At 42.1% G+C, this 17883-nt stretch overlaps 1 protein-coding gene across 1 annotated transcript; it reads right to left on the bottom strand.

Annotated features, from left to right (window-relative positions):
• Positions 1 to 13348: 13348 nt before the first annotated feature.
• EEF1A1 (eukaryotic translation elongation factor 1 alpha 1) lies at positions 13349 to 16888 on the bottom strand. Its single transcript, XM_030315848.1, has 8 exons — positions 16821 to 16888; positions 15650 to 15827; positions 15193 to 15372; positions 14778 to 15074; positions 14527 to 14677; positions 14178 to 14434; positions 13862 to 14096; positions 13349 to 13767 (listed from the first exon to the last, which is right to left on the bottom strand). Exons 2-8 carry the CDS (start codon positions 15791 to 15793, stop codon positions 13643 to 13645), a joined length of 1389 nt encoding a protein of 462 aa, XP_030171708.1. The 5' UTR covers positions 15794 to 15827; positions 16821 to 16888; the 3' UTR covers positions 13349 to 13642.
• Between the last annotated feature and the right edge of the window lie 995 nt (positions 16889 to 17883).

Genomic DNA, 17883 nt, shown 5'->3' on the forward strand with positions numbered 1-17883 from the left:
TCAGGAGTAGATTCCGTAATGCCCCTTACCCATTTAGCCCCCCCCCCCCCCCCCACAACCTCTCCAGTAACCCTGTTTGTTCTCCGTATTTAAGAGTCTCATGTTTTGTCCCCCTCCCTGTTTTTATATTATTTTTGCTTCCCTTCCCTTGTGTTCATTTGTTCTGTCTTAAAGTCCTCATATGAGTGAAGTCATATATTTGTCTTTCTCTAATTTCACTTCCATCCATGTAGTTGCAAATGGCAAGATTTCAGTCTTTTTGATTGCTGAGCAATACTCCATTGTATATATATACCACATCTTCTTTATCCATTCGTCCATCGATGGACATTTGGGCTCTTTCCATACTTTGGCTATTGGCAATAGTGCTGCTATAAACATTGGGGTGCATGTACCTCTTCGAAACAGCATACCTACATCCCTCAGATAAATACTTAGTAGTGCAGTTGCTGGGTCGTAGGGTAGTTCTATTTTTAACCTTTTGAGGAACCTCCACACTATTTTCCAGAGGGGCTGTACCAGTTTGCATTCCCACCAGCAGTGCAAAAGAGATCCTCTTTCTCCACATCCTCGCCAACATCTGTTGTTGCCTGAGTTGTTAACAACAGATCTATTTGTTAAGCCTGAGTGTGAGGCAGCCAAATATTTTGTTGCTATAATGCTATATAGCTGCTCAGATATAGCTCAGTTTTCATGGATTTGTTTCATCTAATTTTATTTTTTAATTTTTTTTTACATGTATTTATTTATTTTTGAGAGACAGAGACAGCACAAGCGGGGGATGGGCAGAGAGAGGAGACACAGAATCTGAAGCAGGCTCCAGGCTCTGAGCGGTCAGCACAGAGACCGACGTGGGGCTCGAACTCACAAACCGCGAGATCATGACCCAAGCCGAGATTGGATGCTCAACCGACTGAGCCACCCAGGCGCCCGTTTCATCTAATTTTAGTTTTTCCATTAAAGTAGTCAATATCAGTAGCAGGTGAAAAGTATTTGTAATGATCATTTAGCAATGATAAATTCTTTTTGATATTTGATTTAGTAATTTCAAAAAGTGGTTAACTTTTACTTTAGTTATGGTTATTCCTGGGCATAATTCTTACAGAGGCAACACTGTTCATAATATTATATTTTAAAAAGAAGGTAGGGGCATCTGGGTGGCTCAGGCAGTTAAGTGGCCGATTTCACCTCAGGTCAGGATCTCGTGGTTCACAAGTTTGAGCCGTGTTGGGCCTTGTGCTGACAGCTCAGAGCCTGGAGCCTCCTTCAGATTTTGTGTCTACCTCTCTCTGCCCCTCCCCCGCTCATGCTCTGTCTCTCTCCCTCTCTCAAAAAAAATAAACATTAAGAAAAAGAAGGCATCTTACACTACCTGTTTAGCACTAGAAGGGAACATGCTGTTTTAAAACTTTTTTCTGGTTAAAGACAAGAGTAAAAGCAGTAAATGGGGTGCCTAATGAATGGAATATAACAAAAATTTATCTTGAGGAAATAGTTCTTAAATGCTGTGGAAGGTTCTTGATAGCTGTAATTTGGGCCTAGTGACACTACACATACTAGGAAATTCAAGTTTTTTATAATGCAAATCCATCACAATAGTGACTCTCACTGAAAAAATGTTTGGCAGAAAACCTTTTTTTTTTTTTTAATGTTTATTTTTGAGAGAGAGAGACACAGAATCTGAAGCAGTCTCTAGGCTCTGAGCTGTCAGCACAGAGCTCAATGTGGGGGTCAAACTCACAAACCATGAGATCATGACCCAGGCTGAAGTTGGATGGTTAAGTGACTGAGCCACCCAGGTGCCCCTGACATTTGTTTTAGGTTCTGCCATTTGGTTTAGGATGTGAAACCTCTTTAAATCTGTAATTTAAAATGTGTTAACTTTTACAAAATTACCTCACTTGGGGTGCCTGGGTGGCCCAGTCGGTTAAGCCGACAGAGATTAGATCATCCTGAGCTGGCAGAGGTGCTTATGCTGGAGGGCACATAGTGAAAATCACCCGTTCCTCTTAGGCTCCCTCTTCACAACACTTTTATTATTGCATTTATTTAATTCCACCTTAATTTGCAATATCTGGCTTACCCTCTTAAAATATAAACCTCTTGAATGCTTGCAATGCCATAGTTGTAGACACTCAGGACATACATGCTTTTTTGAATGAATGAATGAATGAATATTACTAAAGGCAGTGGGTGACAAAACTAAAACTTAAAGTGAATAATGGGATAAAAATATTTATGACATAAATATTAAGAACTATATACTTTTATGTTTGCCTGTCTCCGTAACTCCTGTCTTCACATTCTCTTCAGCTTCATTTCCTCCCTACCTTCCTGTACTGTGTTTCCCTGCTCCTAATATGAAAGTGAGATTTATTTTTATGATACTCATTTTATTTATGAAGCAGATATTTAGTACTTCCTAATGTAAGAGGCGAGGGACACAACAGAGTGAAAAGGCAACCGACAGAATGGAAGAATACTATATCTAATAACGGGTTAATATTCAGAATATTTAAAAGACAACTACAGCTCAACAGCAAAACCCCCAAATAACCCAATTAAAAAATGGGCAAAGGGCTTGAATATTTCTCCCCAAAATATATATAAATGGCCAATAGCCATGTGAAAAGATGTTGCACGGCATTACTAGTCATCAAGAAAATGCAAATGAAGTTCACAGTGAGATGCCATCTTGCACCTAACAGGCTGGCTATTACCAGATAAACAGAAAACAAGCCTTGGCAAGCCTGTGGAGAAATTTAAACCCTTATGCACTGTTGGTGGAAAAGTAAATTGGTGTAGCTGCTCCCCCTGCCAAAATTAAAAGAATTACTGTATGACACAGCAATTCCATTCCTGAGTATATACCCAGAAGAATTGAAAAGACCCTGTTCAAGGGTCATGTTCATAGTAGCATTATTCACAACAGCTAAAAGGTGGACGCAACCTAAGCGTCCATCAACAGATGAATGGGGTAAACAAAATGTATATGAGTAACAGTGAAATACTTTCCAACCTTGAAAGGAAATTCTGACACACATTACAACATGGATGAGTTTAGAGGACATTATGCTAAGTGAAAGAAACAGTCAAAAAAGAACAATATTCTATGATTCCACTTATATGTGGTACCTAGAGTAGTCAGATTAGCCTAGAGACAAAGCAGAATGGTGGTTGGGGCTAGAGAAGAATGTGGAGTTATTGTTTAATGGGTACAGAGTTTGTTTTTGCAAGATGAGTTCTGGAGTACGGTGGTGATGATTGCACAACAATTTGAATGTACCTAATGCCACCAAACACTTAAAAATGGTTAAGAAAGTGAATTTTATGTTGTGTATATCTTACAATTTTTTAAAAAACCTCAATGTGTATGTAGCTCAGCTCTAAAACCTATTTACTTACTGATAATTTATCCCCTGCTTATTTCTAAAAATATACTTGAGACATTTTAAAGAGAAGAAAATTAAGGATCAGCTGAGGAAAAGGCAGATCCCACTTTAATGTTAAAATTCTAGCTGAGCTTCCTGTCAGTGATACGGTTTTGTGTCATCAAGGGGACCAAGAGAAAACTTTTTCCTATTATGAAAATCTAAGAGAAACTTATCACATAACCTCTTAGGGAAAACAGTGCCTTTGCTAGTGATCTTATAAAAGTAGCTACTACCTAATAATGTTCCCTATGTATCAGATAGGGAGTGCACTGTTGCACTTAACCCCATGATAAAGTTGTCCTTGTTCTGGAGACAAGGGAAACAAGACTTGGAGATAATTAATTTGCCTATGATAAACACTGCTGGGCCGTCTTCCTAATAATCACATCTGCCCATTGTCCTTTCGAAAAAACCATGGTTTGCTCTTTCCTTCACAGTTCCAGGAGCTAAATCTTCATTAATTTAAGCCCGTCTCGGTCATTGCAGTCCCCCCCAGTGTTTGGTCTAGGCCTGAGGCTTGTGTGCAAACTGACCCAACAAATGGTAAAAGGAGACTCCTGGGGTGGCTTCTTTGCCCTTAAAAAGCGTACCTCTTCTATAAGGTGATGAAAATGTTCTGAAATTAGACTGTGACGATGGTTGCACAACTCTATGAAGATACTGAAGACCACTGAATTGTACACTTTAAAAGGGTAAATTTTGGGGCGCCTGGGTGGCTCAGTCGGTTGAGTGTCTGACTTCGGCTCAGGTCATGATCTCACAGTCCGTGAGTTCGAGCCCCGCATCGGGCTCTGTGCTGACCCCTCAGAGCCTGAAGCCTGCTTCGGATTCTGTGCCTCCCCCTCTCTCTGACCCTCCCCCGTTCATGCTCTGTCTCAAAAATAAATAAACATTAAAAAAAATTTTTTTTAAGGGTAAATTTTACAGTGTATGACTTGTGTCAATAGAGCTGTTTTTTAAACAAAACAAAAACCTGTAAAGAAATGTATGACTGGCAAGCCCTTGACCAAGGATTCTTAAACCTCACCTCAGAATTCCTAACAGAGCTTGTAAAAGTAGGGGGCAATGCCTTATCATAAGCAATTGATTCAGCTGGCCTGGAAAGGTATGGATATCCATGTTTAACAAACTCCATAGGTTATTTCAATGCCCAGCCAACTGTGAGAACCACTAGCTTGCCTCCATAAATATCCATTGTCTCAGCTGCTTTTGGCAGAAACTAGATTGCAATTAATTTTACTGCCTCAGGAATGTATAATCCAAATAATCTGTACTGCTGATTGAAGTTGGTTGTGCAGAAAACTCATGCCCTGTTACAGAAATTCAAGTCCAAAAGAAAGCCATTCCACCTTCCAATGGGTAGTGGGTTATATTTGTGGGCAAGACCACATTTTTTTCAAATGTAAGCTTTGGGCATACTTGAATGCCTGTCTGGACAAGTATAGGTTGACAACCTCAGCTCTTATACCCTACAGAAAGGATGCATTTATTTTGATTTAGAACCTCATTTTGACTGTCAACTGACTTCTAAAAAATTTTTTTTAATGTTTATTTTTGAGAGAGAGAGAGAGAAAATGTACAGAGGAGGGGCAGAGAGAGACACAGAATCTGAAGCAGGCTCCAGGCTCTGAGCTGTCAGCACAGAGCCCAACACAGGGCTCGAACCCATGAACCATAAGATCATGGCTTGAGCCAAAGTCACTTAACCAACTGAGCCACTCAGGTGTGCCTGTCAACAGACTTCTAAATCAACATTCTCAAACTGCTGGCTGCAATTCATTAGCAAGTCATGAAATCTGTGTCATAGTCATAGGTAATCATCCTTGATGCAATGAAATACTGTTTATACTGTGTTGCAATAGAAAATTTTTTTCTTTACTAGGATCCACAGTAAGAAATAAGACTAATCTGTTTGAAGAAATAGCACTACTTCCTTAGGGCAAAACCCCCAATTCTTTAACATCTGTGTATTTCTCAAAGAATTTTTTAAAAAAAACTTAAAAACTTATTGAACTCTTTCTATGCTGTAGCCTGGTTAAGTCATGTGATTAAAGTATAATTGCAAGTTGCTGTTGAGCATGGATCTCAGGTATTCTGATTTCACAATACCTTTTCTGCCATTTTCAATGATTTGTTTCCTCCTAAGGACCAGAAGTCCTCCATTGTATGAAAAGTTTCTCTGGCTGTCCTAAGCAATCGATGTCTCTTTCTCTTGGCTTAACCTTCAATTTCCCACTCCCACCTTTTGTAGCCTATTTCATGTTAAGCATTTACAGAGTTGCCATGCTTAATGAACCATTATAGCACTCAATCTAAGGGTTATTCCAGAGTTTAGAGACTGTAGGGGAATTTAAAATGTGAATTTCACTTTGAGCAGCATTCTCTGCAGATTTAAAATACTCGTCATATACTTGGAAGACAGTAGTACTTTTCTAGCGTTTGCTAGGCTAAACAACTATTTTTCAAACAGTGCTTCATTCAAATTTAGTCTTTATGTTGGTTGCTCTTTGAATTCTGTTTCAGATTTGGTCTACACTATTTAAAACATGACAATCAAAATTTAAGTCTGCATGTTAAGATACATAAAAAAATAGACTACCTAAATTTAGAAAAAAACATTATTCTAAACTGTGTATCACAGAAGACCAGCACACATGACATGTTTCAAGCAATGAAAAGGAAACTTACTGAATTTTCTGTAGTTCCAATTCATACAGAACAACCTAAAGCGGGGCCGGGGGGGGGGGGGGGGGACAGTTTAACAAACTTCAATGACAGATACCAGAGCTTTGAAGAAAAACATTCATAAAGTTACATAAAATATGAGAAACTGAGTTCCAAGAGATGTATTCCCTAACCTCAATATAAAGATTTAGCTACAAGAAAATGTTCCCTCCACCCAACCCTAACTGAGTAAAAATCATCTTATCTCTTGGTAGACATTTACTGAGTTTGCAGCTCAACACAGAATCTTGTAGGAGGCTCAGCAGAGATGTCCAAATGATCAATCAAGGTGTGATAACAGCTAAAGAGAGGGGCTGCAGGTCAAGGCTGGGTAAGGCCCTTCCTTTGTTGATACAGCAGCATCCCTTCTACTTCAATGGTTACAACCCAGGCCCAGGAGGCCTGGCAGATGCCCTCATCAGAAGTCTGAGAGAACCACTTCCTTAGTTTGGGTGGCTCCAAATAGCCCTGGAACTCCAAACTCAAATGACTTATGTGGAAACCCTACTGTTTGTCACACCACCAACTAGAATATTCTCCTAATCACGATTTTACTGAAAATTTAACCAAGTCACTTAATCTCTGGGAATCACGTTTGCAGGGAGACCACACGGTCTTTGCTGCCAGTTACTCTCAGTAGGATATCCTACCTACCTTTGACTTATGTCTATTTTCAAACCTATTCTGCTTTACATAAGCAGTAATCTACATTTTAGATCACGCCTTAGAAGAAATCATGTTAAAGGGAATACCCGGACTGCATATGTTGCTGCTTTGATCACTTTTGGATGTAAATTTTGACAAAAAAGCTAAAATAACTCAAACTCTTTGAGGTTGTGAATGATTGGTTAATAAGACAGAATATTTAAATCCTAGTACAGATTTTACTCACATCTTCATCTTAAGTGGCACAGCAAATAATTTTTATCTGCCAAAAACAGGAAACTTAAAGCTATTACCTACTTCACCTCACTTTTACTCATTTGCTAAAATTTTCATGATTGTGATCAAAATGGCAAACAAAATAGGACCCAGATTTTAATATTAGGTGAATTTGCAGGTGGCTGGACCATCATAATCAAAGAATAGTTCTCCAAGCGCAACAGCTCAGGTCTGTTTTTGGACCTTATTTAGTACCTAGTAATAATTTAAATAAAACTACAGAAATATAAGTATTAGATATATAAACAAAGTCCACATTTTTATTTAACATGCTTACATAGCAGGTTCCAGATTCAATATTACCCCAACAAGATGAGATATAGCAGGGATAAATGTAAACTCCCAACATTTGATGTTAAAGTATTTTTGAGAGAGCACACAGGTGCGCACAGGGGTGGGGGAGGGACAGAGAGAGGGTCAGTGGACCTGAAGTAAGCTTCGTGCCTACAGCAGAGAGCCTCATGTGGGGCTTGGAACTGTGATGTCGAGATGGTGATCTGAGCTGAAGTCAGATGCTTAACCCAATGAGCCACCCAGATGCTTCAATATTTGAGGTTTTAAAAAAAAGTATTTTTGAGACAGACGGAGGGAGGGAGAGAAACAGGGAGACACAGGATCTGAAGCAGGCTCCAGGCTGTCAGCAGAGCCCGATGTGGGGCTCGGAACTCCTGAATTGTGAGGACACTTAACTGAGCCACCCAGGCACGTCTCAGTTTTTAAAAGTAACCAAGACAGGAGTGCCTGGGTGTCTCAGTTGAGTTCCGCTCAGGTCTCAGTTTCTGGTTTGAGTTAGAGCCCCCATAGGGCTCCTGTGCCAGACAGCTCAGGGCTTTGGGGCCTTCTTCGGATTCTGTGTCTCCCTTGCTTCCTGCCCCTCCCCCACTCATGCTGTCCCTTACTCTCAAAAATAAAATGAGTGTCAGATTGGATACTTGTTGAAATGTGAATAAAGCCTGGAAATAGTAAGGTAACAATGGTTTCTTGGTTTTGACAAATGTACTATACTATGGGAGTGGAAGACGTTAACGGGAAACAAACTAGGTGAGGGGTATACTGAAACTCTTATCCTATCTTCCCAACTTTTCTATGAACCTAGTGACTAGCAAAGTTTTATTTAAAAAACTTGACAGGGGCGCCTGGGTGGCGCAGTCGGTTAAGCGTCCGACTTCAGCCAGGTCACGATCTCGCGGTCTGTGAGTTCGAGCCCCGCGTCAGGCTCTGGGATGATGGCTCAGAGCCTGGAGCCTGTTTCCGATTCTGTGTCTCCTTCTCTCTCTGCCCCTCCCCCGTTCATGCTCTGTCTCTCTCTGTCCCAAAAATAAATAAACGTTGAAAAAAAAAAAAATTTAAAAAACTTGACAATGCAATTAAAGACCTAAAATGTAATTTGCATTTAAAAAGTCAGATGATATTTGATCATAATCTGTGTTATAACCTCCTTAGGGCACCTGGGTGGCTCAGTCCACTGAGCAAATGACCCTTGCTTTTGGCTCAGGTCGACTGCAGGGTTCAGGAGTTTGAGCCCCATGTCAGGGTCTGCAGAGTGTGGAGCCTGCTTGGGATTTTCTCTCTACCCTTCTGCTTCTCTTACACTCACTCTTAGAATAAACATTTAAAAAACTTTTCCCTTTCTCTCTGACCCTCCCCCGTTCATGCTTTGTCTTGGTCTCAAAAATAAAACATTAGAGGGGCGCCTGGGTGGCTCAGTCAGATGAGCGGCCGACTTCAGCTCAGGTCATGATCTCGCGGTCCATGAATTCAAACCCCGCATCGGGTTCTGTGCTGACAGCCTGGAGCCTGTTTCAGATTCTGTGTCTCCCTCTCTCTGACCCTTCCCTGGTTCATCTCTGTCTCAAAAATAAATAAACGTTTAAAAAAAAAAAAACGTTAGAAAAAAAAAACTTTTAAAGAAGCAACGGATCTTCCAACAACTGCAATAAAAGCTACCTTTTATTACTGGCCTTTTACAACAGGCCAGGTACTGGGCTAGAGTCCACACCAACTAACTCATTTCATCCTCAGAACAATCTTGAGATGAACAGTTATGCACAGATTAAAGGGACAGCTTTTCAAGTCCAAGTCAGGCAGACTCCTGGGTCAATGGAAGAGACTACACACTTGTACATCCACAGATTTAATTTTGATAAAAAGTTTAAAAAGCTATACACTGGAAAGGGAACAGCATAGGAAGAATCTAGAAACCCTGTGACCTAAGGTTCAGAAACAGCTTAAGAACGGTTTAGTGTAGATGTGACCAAAGGGTATTAATTGGGGGTGCCTGGCTGGTTCAGTTGAGGGAACATGCAACTTTTGATCTCAGGGTCATGAGTTCAAGCCCCACTTTGGGTAGAGAGATCAAAGATTTTCTTTCAAAAAGATATAATTGGGATCAAGTAAATTATTCTTGTAAAATGAAGTAAAATAGTTCAATTACCTTACAAAAGAACTTAAGTTTTATGTCACTAGCAAGCAAATAGAATGGAGACAAAAAGCTCATCCAGCAATAGATGACTTAGGAGCTACTCTACCTCAGTCTGTCATCTGTAATGAGGTTATTAATACTTGCCCTAAGGTCTCTGCCCTCCAATGAGTGACATATACATTGATGAGGTATTCAAGCAGACTTCAATGAATATACTCAGTTGATTTGAAGTTAGATTTACAAAAGACTTAGATTCTTTCAATTTGTGTGTCCTTGTTACTTTTTTCACTAGATATTTGGATGTCTAATGTTTTCATATTCTCCAGCAACTCCTACTTGTCCTTCAGATCTCAAGTTATGCCTGACAAGGCATTTTTCTTCATAGCATCATCACAATTCAGAATTACCTGCTCATTTAAGGTACTCCCCCACTGGACTATAAACTCAAGTGGCAAGACCTGTCCATTTTGTATGCAATTCTATCTCCAATGCCTAGGAATAGTGCAGCTTAAAAATCGATTACTAGTTTGGGAGTTTCCTACAAAAGGTATACGTACACTTGCCATACAATCCAGTGATCCCACTAAGTATTTACACAGACAACCTATAGTCACAAACCTACAGGTGAACAGTCCAATTCATAAACTTCCCATACTGGAAAACCACCAAATGGACAAACTGTCCATGAAAAAAATTAGATATGAAACAAACTTGTAAAACTTTTCTTAAAAAGGTGATTTTTCAATGTATGCAAAAACATTAACAAACTTTCAATTGCCCAAGTGTTAATACTTTTTGCTTACTCAGGAAGTAATTGTTAACATTAACTTAGCATTATCTTTGTTATGTAGTCTCCCACAAAAACCAGAGCTCTAAACTCTTGAGACCTATGGGCCCCTTAAGGGTAGTCCAAGGTGAATGACTGTTTTCCTTATTTCACTCATTTCTGCCAGTGATTGATGGACAGGACACTTAGTTCCTATTTCTCTATTTAGGAAAAGGACAAAATCATGATCCTTCTCAATGATTTCCAGGGATCAACTACCTTTCAGGAACCATGTGGCAGTCTCCTAGACATCATTAAGTTTCAATTTTAAGTCATGGAAATTCCCACAGACTTACCAACTGGATGAGAAAACCTATGGGTTTGGAAGTGAAAGACATTATAAAATAGAATAAAGAAAACTTCAAGAAGGTAATCAAAAGGGGAAAACCTGTTTTGTTCCTCTCAGCTGAAACAGCTTGCACTCAACTCACTCTTCTTTTGCAGGACCTGGAAGGTGGTTCACTCCAAGGCACCAGGTACCAGAATGAAATCTTAAATTGAGTATTCCTGCATTTCATGGTAACAAAATGAATATATTCTACTACCAATCTAAAGCCTATGTAAAGTCACATTAACACCCAACAAACTGTTACCCTTGAGAGTTGGCCATTTTAGAATTTGTGAACACTTATGGCCAAGAAATGTTTTAGGTGGAGAGCTTGGGGCTTAACTTAGCAGAAAACCAATTGAGACATGAAATGCAAGCCCAGTAACATTCACCAGGATTCTTACACTCCATACTGAAAACTACTTAAAATCAAGGGGCTTGCACCACTTGTGCAGCCAGTAGCCTTTATGTCGGGCTGAACCCAAACTTTAGCAACCAAATGAATTCTCATGCTCTTAAGAGGCTAGAAGATTAAGGGATAAACACATAAATTAGAGCTGATTTGGCCAAAACCAGATTTGATTATCTATTCTGGCAGTAAGGACACTAACAGAATAATTTTTTAAAAATCAAATATGCCTTACTGAGGATGTTTTAAGTCCTGAATCAGAATGCTTTCCTCCTAGGGGCACCTGGGTGGCTCAGTTGGTTGAGCGACTTTGGCTCAGGTCATGATCTGTTTATGAGTTCAAGCCCCAAGTCGGGCTCTGTGCTGACAGGTCAGGAGCCTGAAACCAGCTTGTCTCCCTCTCTCTGCCCCTCCCCCACTCATGCTCCATGTCAAAACTAAACATTAAAAAAGAGAGAATGATTTCCCCCATATTCTGAAATCACACCAGAATTCCCAGGACAAATTTCAAGATCACGAACATGGGTAATTCAACAGCTGACCAATTTTAAACATGGTTGAAGGTCAAACACTAGTTTGAGGCATTCTAGTTTTATGAAACCACTCTTAATTTTAATCAATCCGAACAATGCAATTAGTACATAAAGTTCAACAGAGCTAAAGTAAACTTCTATGTTCTCAATTTACAGACTCATTTTTGAAACCAGTTTGTAAATTATTTGCAGGACTACCAGTAGATGGTGCTCCAAACAGATGACTGCCTTCACAAGGTTATATTGCATTGGGTTCTATGGAGTTAAGTATCCCAACTGGCCCAGCTTTTCTGGACACTATTTCCACTTCCCTTTCTCCATTTAGTGGTAGCCATTTTCTGAAGCTAAGTGATTTTTTGGGGGGTGGGGGTGTGGGAGGGGTGAACAATAAATCCCTCCTAGTACACAAGATTTCTTATGCTGGCTACCATTTACCAACATGCTGTTTAAGAATCTTACCTATCTCCACTCCTTATCTTAAACCAATAGCAATCAACATATTTTTACAAGTAAGAGGAAAAAATAATGGGTGTTTTGGAGCTGTGGAGACAAAGTCTTATTAACTTTTAATTTACAATGCCTCTGGTAATACTGCCCAGAGACCAAGCATTTTACCTAGTTTAGAAAAAAAAAAGTATTTTAATTGCAGTTCTCATTATGGCCACTAAGTTCTTATATACATTCTACTTAGTAAATGCATTATAAAATACAAGGTGTCCTGTGATTTTGCCTATTTCAAAGCAACTTAAAATTTACGGATCAAATAGGGTCTTATGAAATTAACGTCCAAATAAATTAGCCAGGATCCATGGAATGTTCTATCAAATGCACCAGTGTTAAGAGATTTGCCAGCTATCCAAAGGCAAGAACTTAAAAGACCACGTTGTTGTCAACCAAAGTACTGTTAATTTACCAGTCTACATACAGTTTATGTAAATTACAAAATTACCACAGTGGGGTTTAACGAGCTCTTCACTTTCCATCTCATCCATCAAATTAACTTCAAATGGTCATTCTTTTATTGCTTCTTGTTAGGTAACAATTTTGGAAGGACACTTTTAGCAAAATCTCAAAACATATTCAACTAAAAACAAAGCTTACCCTACAGTCCAAAACAGGTCCTCATTTAGGCTGAGTACTGCCACTTTGGGTTTTAAATCTCCAGTGCAGCAATGTCCCTTCTTCACTCAAGCTTGGCTTAGATGAAAATTCCTACTGGAGGTGGATTTCTAGTTCTCAAGTGACATTAAAATTCCAGTATATACTTTGTTCTCCTACAGTTTGGACACAATGAACTCTACCATTAAATACAGTAACGTTATTGAATGCCTCACCTTTCAGGATACTTTAAACTACAAAATTTATAAATGTGACAAAGCATTCCAATAAGTGGGAAACTCAATTGTGACAATGTATCAAGTCTACTCAATAGTGATAGTATATAAATTTTACACGTTGACTTTGATTTACAAAATTTAACTTTTTATAACCTACCTTAATGGTGTTACTGTTCTAAACTGTGTTGCAGATCCCCTTTTCCCATACCTCTATGTACTTGTTTCTTTTCCCTGACTGAGGTGGTAAAAATGTTTCCCAGCCCAGGGGGGAAAAACCCTTAACCCAATTCTCAGTTTCACCAGATGTTAACACCAGGAATAGGTTATGGGCAACTCTTAATCTTTTTACCTGAATAGTACAAGCTTATAGTGTTGACCAAAAGAAGACACGGGTTTCTCATTAAACTTTTGTTTTAATGGGTCTCAAAATTCTGTGACAGATTTTTGGTCAAAGTTGTTTCCATTAAAAAGTACTGATTTTAAAAACTAATAACTTAAAACTGCCACACACAAAAAAAACAAATGGTCCACAAAACATTCTCCTTTCCTTCTGAAGGTTTTACGATGCATTGTTATCATTAACCAGTCTTTTACTATTAAACTTAAATGGCCAATTGACACCAACAGTTCTGAGACCGTTCTTCCACCACTGATTAAGACTGGGGTGGCAGGTATTGGGGATAATATTCATTTAGCCTTCTGAGCTTTCTGGGCAGACTTGGTGACCTTGCCAGCTCCAGCTGCCTTCTTGTCCACTGCTTTGATGACACCCACAGCAACCGTCTGTCTCATGTCACGAACAGCAAAACGGCCTATTAAAACAAATTTTAGATTGTCATCAGAAACTTTGTTCTGGTTATTTCCCATCTTCAGTAAAGTTTCTAATTACACTCAAGTTATCCTTACCCAGAGGAGGATAGTCAGAGAAGCTCTCAACACACATGGGCTTGCCAGGAACCATATCAACGATGGCAGCATCACCAGATTTTAAGAACTTGGGACCATCTTCCAGCTTTTTTCCAGAACGACGATCAATCTTCTCCTTCAGCTCAGCAAACTTGCAGGCGATGTGAGCTGTGTGACAGTCCAGCACAGGTGCATATCCGGCACTGATTTGGCCTGGGTGGTTCAGGATAATCACCTGAAAAAGAGTTGCACTTAATGAGCCTCAAAACACCAAGTCTGGCAGTTAAGTGAGAACATTGCCACTTTCCAGTGTTACCTGAGCTGTGAAGCCAGCTGCTTCCATTGGTGGGTCATTTTTGCTATCACCAGCCACATTGCCACGACGAACATCTTTGACAGATACGTTCTTGACATTGAAGCCCACGTTGTCCCCAGGTAGAGCCTCACTCAAAGCTTCATGGTGCATTTCAACAGACTTTACTTCAGTTGTAACATTGACTGGAGCAAAAGTGACCACCATGCCTGGCTTAAGAACACCGGTCTCCACTCGACCCACAGGGACAGTACCAATACCTGAAATATTTACAGCATGGTGTCAAATACCTTACATGAAAAAAGTGCAGCAACCAGCACAAGTTATGTCCTGATAGTGATGTTCAACTTACCACCAATTTTGTAGACATCCTGGAGGGGCAGACGCAAGGGCTTGTCAGTTGGACGAGTAGGTGGCAGAATGCAATCCAGAGCTTCAAGCAGTGTGGTTCCACTGGCATTGCCATCTTTACGGGTGACTTTCCATCCCTTGAACCAAGGCATCTAAAACAAGATTGTCAATTAGCATCCCCCAAATGGTTGTCAATTAGTCTCAACATCTGTCCCCTTCCATCACTTCCTCCAAGTCTTGAAAGTCACTTACATTAGCACTTGGCTCCAGCATGTTGTCACCATTCCAACCAGAAATTGGCACAAATGCTACGGTGTCGGGGTTGTAGCCAATTTTCTTAATGTAGGTGCTGACTTCCTTAACGATTTCCTCGTATCTCTTCTGGCTGTAGGGTGGCTCAGTGGAATCCATTTTGTTAACACCGACAATAAGTTGTTTTACACCCAGTGTGTAAGCCAGAAGGGCATGCTCACGGGTCTGCCCATTCTTGGAGATACCTGCTTCAAATTCGCCAACACCAGCAGCAACGATCAGGACAGCACAGTCAGCCTTTGAAAAGAAAACAAGACCATATCCGGTTACAGCTTCTTCAAAAGGATGAACTCCCCCTTTTTCCATTGCACAAGGCAAATCTCATTATTTTCAAGTTACTATTAATCATACCAACCTGAGATGTGCCCGTAATCATATTTTTGATAAAGTCTCTGTGTCCTGGGGCATCAATGATGGTCACATAGTACTTGCTGGTCTCGAATTTCCACAGGGAGATATCAATGGTGATACCACGTTCACGTTCGGCTTTCAGTTTATCCAAGACCCAGGCATACTTGAAGGAGCCCTTTCCCATCTGTAAGAATTGAAAATGGGTTACTTGGGAACTAAAACATGATCCATCTTCAACTTGGAAATCCCTTACTCCCACTTCAGCAGAAACGTGAAGTTTCAGTTCAACAACTGTTAGATGACTCACATTAACATACGTAAGAAGTTTAACAGCAAACACTAGTTTATTCCACCTTTAAGTAGGACATTCAGACCCACTACTGACTAGTTTTGAGTTACCACCTAACACCTGCTAACCAACTTACTTCCAACTACCTTCCTCATTATGTTGCTGCACCTACCTCAGCAGCCTCCTTCTCAAATTTTTCGATAGTTCTTTTGTCGATCCCACCACATTTGTAGATCAGATGACCAGTAGTGGTAGACTTGCCCGAATCTACGTGTCCAATGACGACGATGTTGATATGAGTCTTTTCCTTTCCCATTTTGGTTTAGGTTTAGCGGTGGTTTTCACGACACCTAAATTGGAAGAAAAATACCCTTAAAACTACTGTCCCAAAGACTTGAGAATAAGCCACGATCCAAACTCTTAAAGGGCAAATTCCAAGGAGAATTACAACCAGTGCCAGGCTGGCCCAACTCTAGTCTCCACCCACCAAGCGTGGGGTTAACTCCACCGCACAAAATCCCCTCCCCCTCGAGGAAGGCCTGCTTCCAAGTCGTTGAGAAGAAATCGAGGTGCCAAGACGGCGCCGGGTACACCGTAGGGTCACAGGAAGCGGCGGCCGGAGAGGGAAAGGCCCTTTTCCTTTGTGTGGGTGACTCACCCGCCCGCTCTCCCGGGCCGCCGCGTCCTCCATTTTGAGCTCCCTGCAGCAGGGCCGGAGAGCGGCCATCTTTCCGCGCACACAACTGGTGCCGAGCGGGCCGGCCTGGCCGGCCGAGGTGGACGGCACGAGGCTGGCCCCCAGAGCCGCCCGTCCCACTCCACGGTGCCCTCCCGCGCCCGACTCGGTGGCCACCACTTGTGGGCCCCGCCTCGCCGGACATGTGCGCCGGGACGAGCCGGCCTCGCCACCGCCCTCCGCGCCTCGCGGCGGCCCCACAACCCCAAAAACACGACGACCGCGAAAAAGCCCACCCTGCTGAGATCCTGACCAACCTCCGCTAAACTATCTTGACGCGGACAAGCATAGCAGCTTTTTCTGGACCGGTTAATTTGCTCGAGACTTAAAAAGATTGTGACAAGGCAGGCGAGAAGGTGCGGGGAATTCGCACGCGACGGCCACAGCGCCCAAGCCAGGCCTCAACCCAAGCACGAGGCGAAGGTGGGGGGGGGGGGGGAATCCTGAAAAAACGCAAGGCCGCGAACCTTCCCACCCACTCACAACCCGAAATCCGGGGTCAAGAACCTCGTAAAGTGCCTGGATGGCGCGGCAGTTGTAACAGGCACGCGAGGGCCGCAGCCGGCTCCAAGAGGCCAGGCCCGCGGAAACCACACCCGGTACTCACCTGTGTTCTGGCGGCAAACCCGTTGCGAAAAAGAACGTTCAAGGCGGCTACGGCACTTATATACGATCCTCCCCCACCCTCGGGGAAGAGGGCGGAGCCAGCACACGACACCACTTTCCCAGTTTACCCCGCGCCAACTCTACCAGGCACCCGTTCAATCGCCGTCCCTTCCCCCCTACTTCTCGGGGACCGTGGGCGATGTGCGCTCATCCCACTGAAGAGCACACTTCGCCTCGCGCATGCTCCTTTTGACCCAAATGATGACAAGAGAGAGTGGGTGGGGAGGTGGGGTCGAGCGAGCCTTCGGTTCTAGGTTATCGAGAGTTTAACGACGGTCCCTGGGATTCCCCAAGGCTGAGGCGAGTCCTTCTTTGTATGAATTACTTTCGGCTCCAGCTGGGGGGTGGGGCGGCCAGAAGGCGGCCGGGCCGGGATGTGCGGAATATTCCTTCTGCCGTTCCTGGTTTAAATTGTAAAGGTGATGTAGACATTGGAGTATGCCTTCCCTCGGCAGTAAACCTCCAGGCTTTAGCCTGGTCCTCTCGAAGGTCCGGGACAACCCCTTTGAGCCACTTCCACCGCTAGTCGCCTGTCCGCCCGGGGCTGGCTCCTCCCCCGCCCCTGCCTTCGGATCACCGCCCCGCTGCAGATGAGTACAAGGCCCAGGCACCCAGGGCAGCGAGGGGCGGAAGACCCAAGGGGCTGCCTTCACAGCCGGTGAATCAGCGAGGGTTTCAACTCGGTGGCCGGGACCCGAACGAATATGCTTTTGGGGCTGGCCTCTTGGCTTGTTCCATTCAAAGCCAGCTGCTTTTATCGAAGCCCATATCACACGTTCACCCCATATGGCACTCCAGACGTCTAGTTTTTCAGTTTAGAATAGATTTCAATCCCACAGTTTGCCTTTTAATTCTAATTCTATTACGCTATAAAGAGACCTGTGTGTGTCTGCTCTCGTGGTACATTTTTTTTTCAGTGTACACAGATTTGATTGCTAGCATGAGAAACCTAAGAAGAACTTTTCAAATTCAGTCTTTCCACTTGATCTCGTATAGAAACTGAT

This window comes from Lynx canadensis, chromosome B2 (genome assembly GCF_007474595.2).
Source record: "Lynx canadensis isolate LIC74 chromosome B2, mLynCan4.pri.v2, whole genome shotgun sequence".
Taxonomy (NCBI): domain Eukaryota; kingdom Metazoa; phylum Chordata; class Mammalia; order Carnivora; family Felidae; genus Lynx; species Lynx canadensis.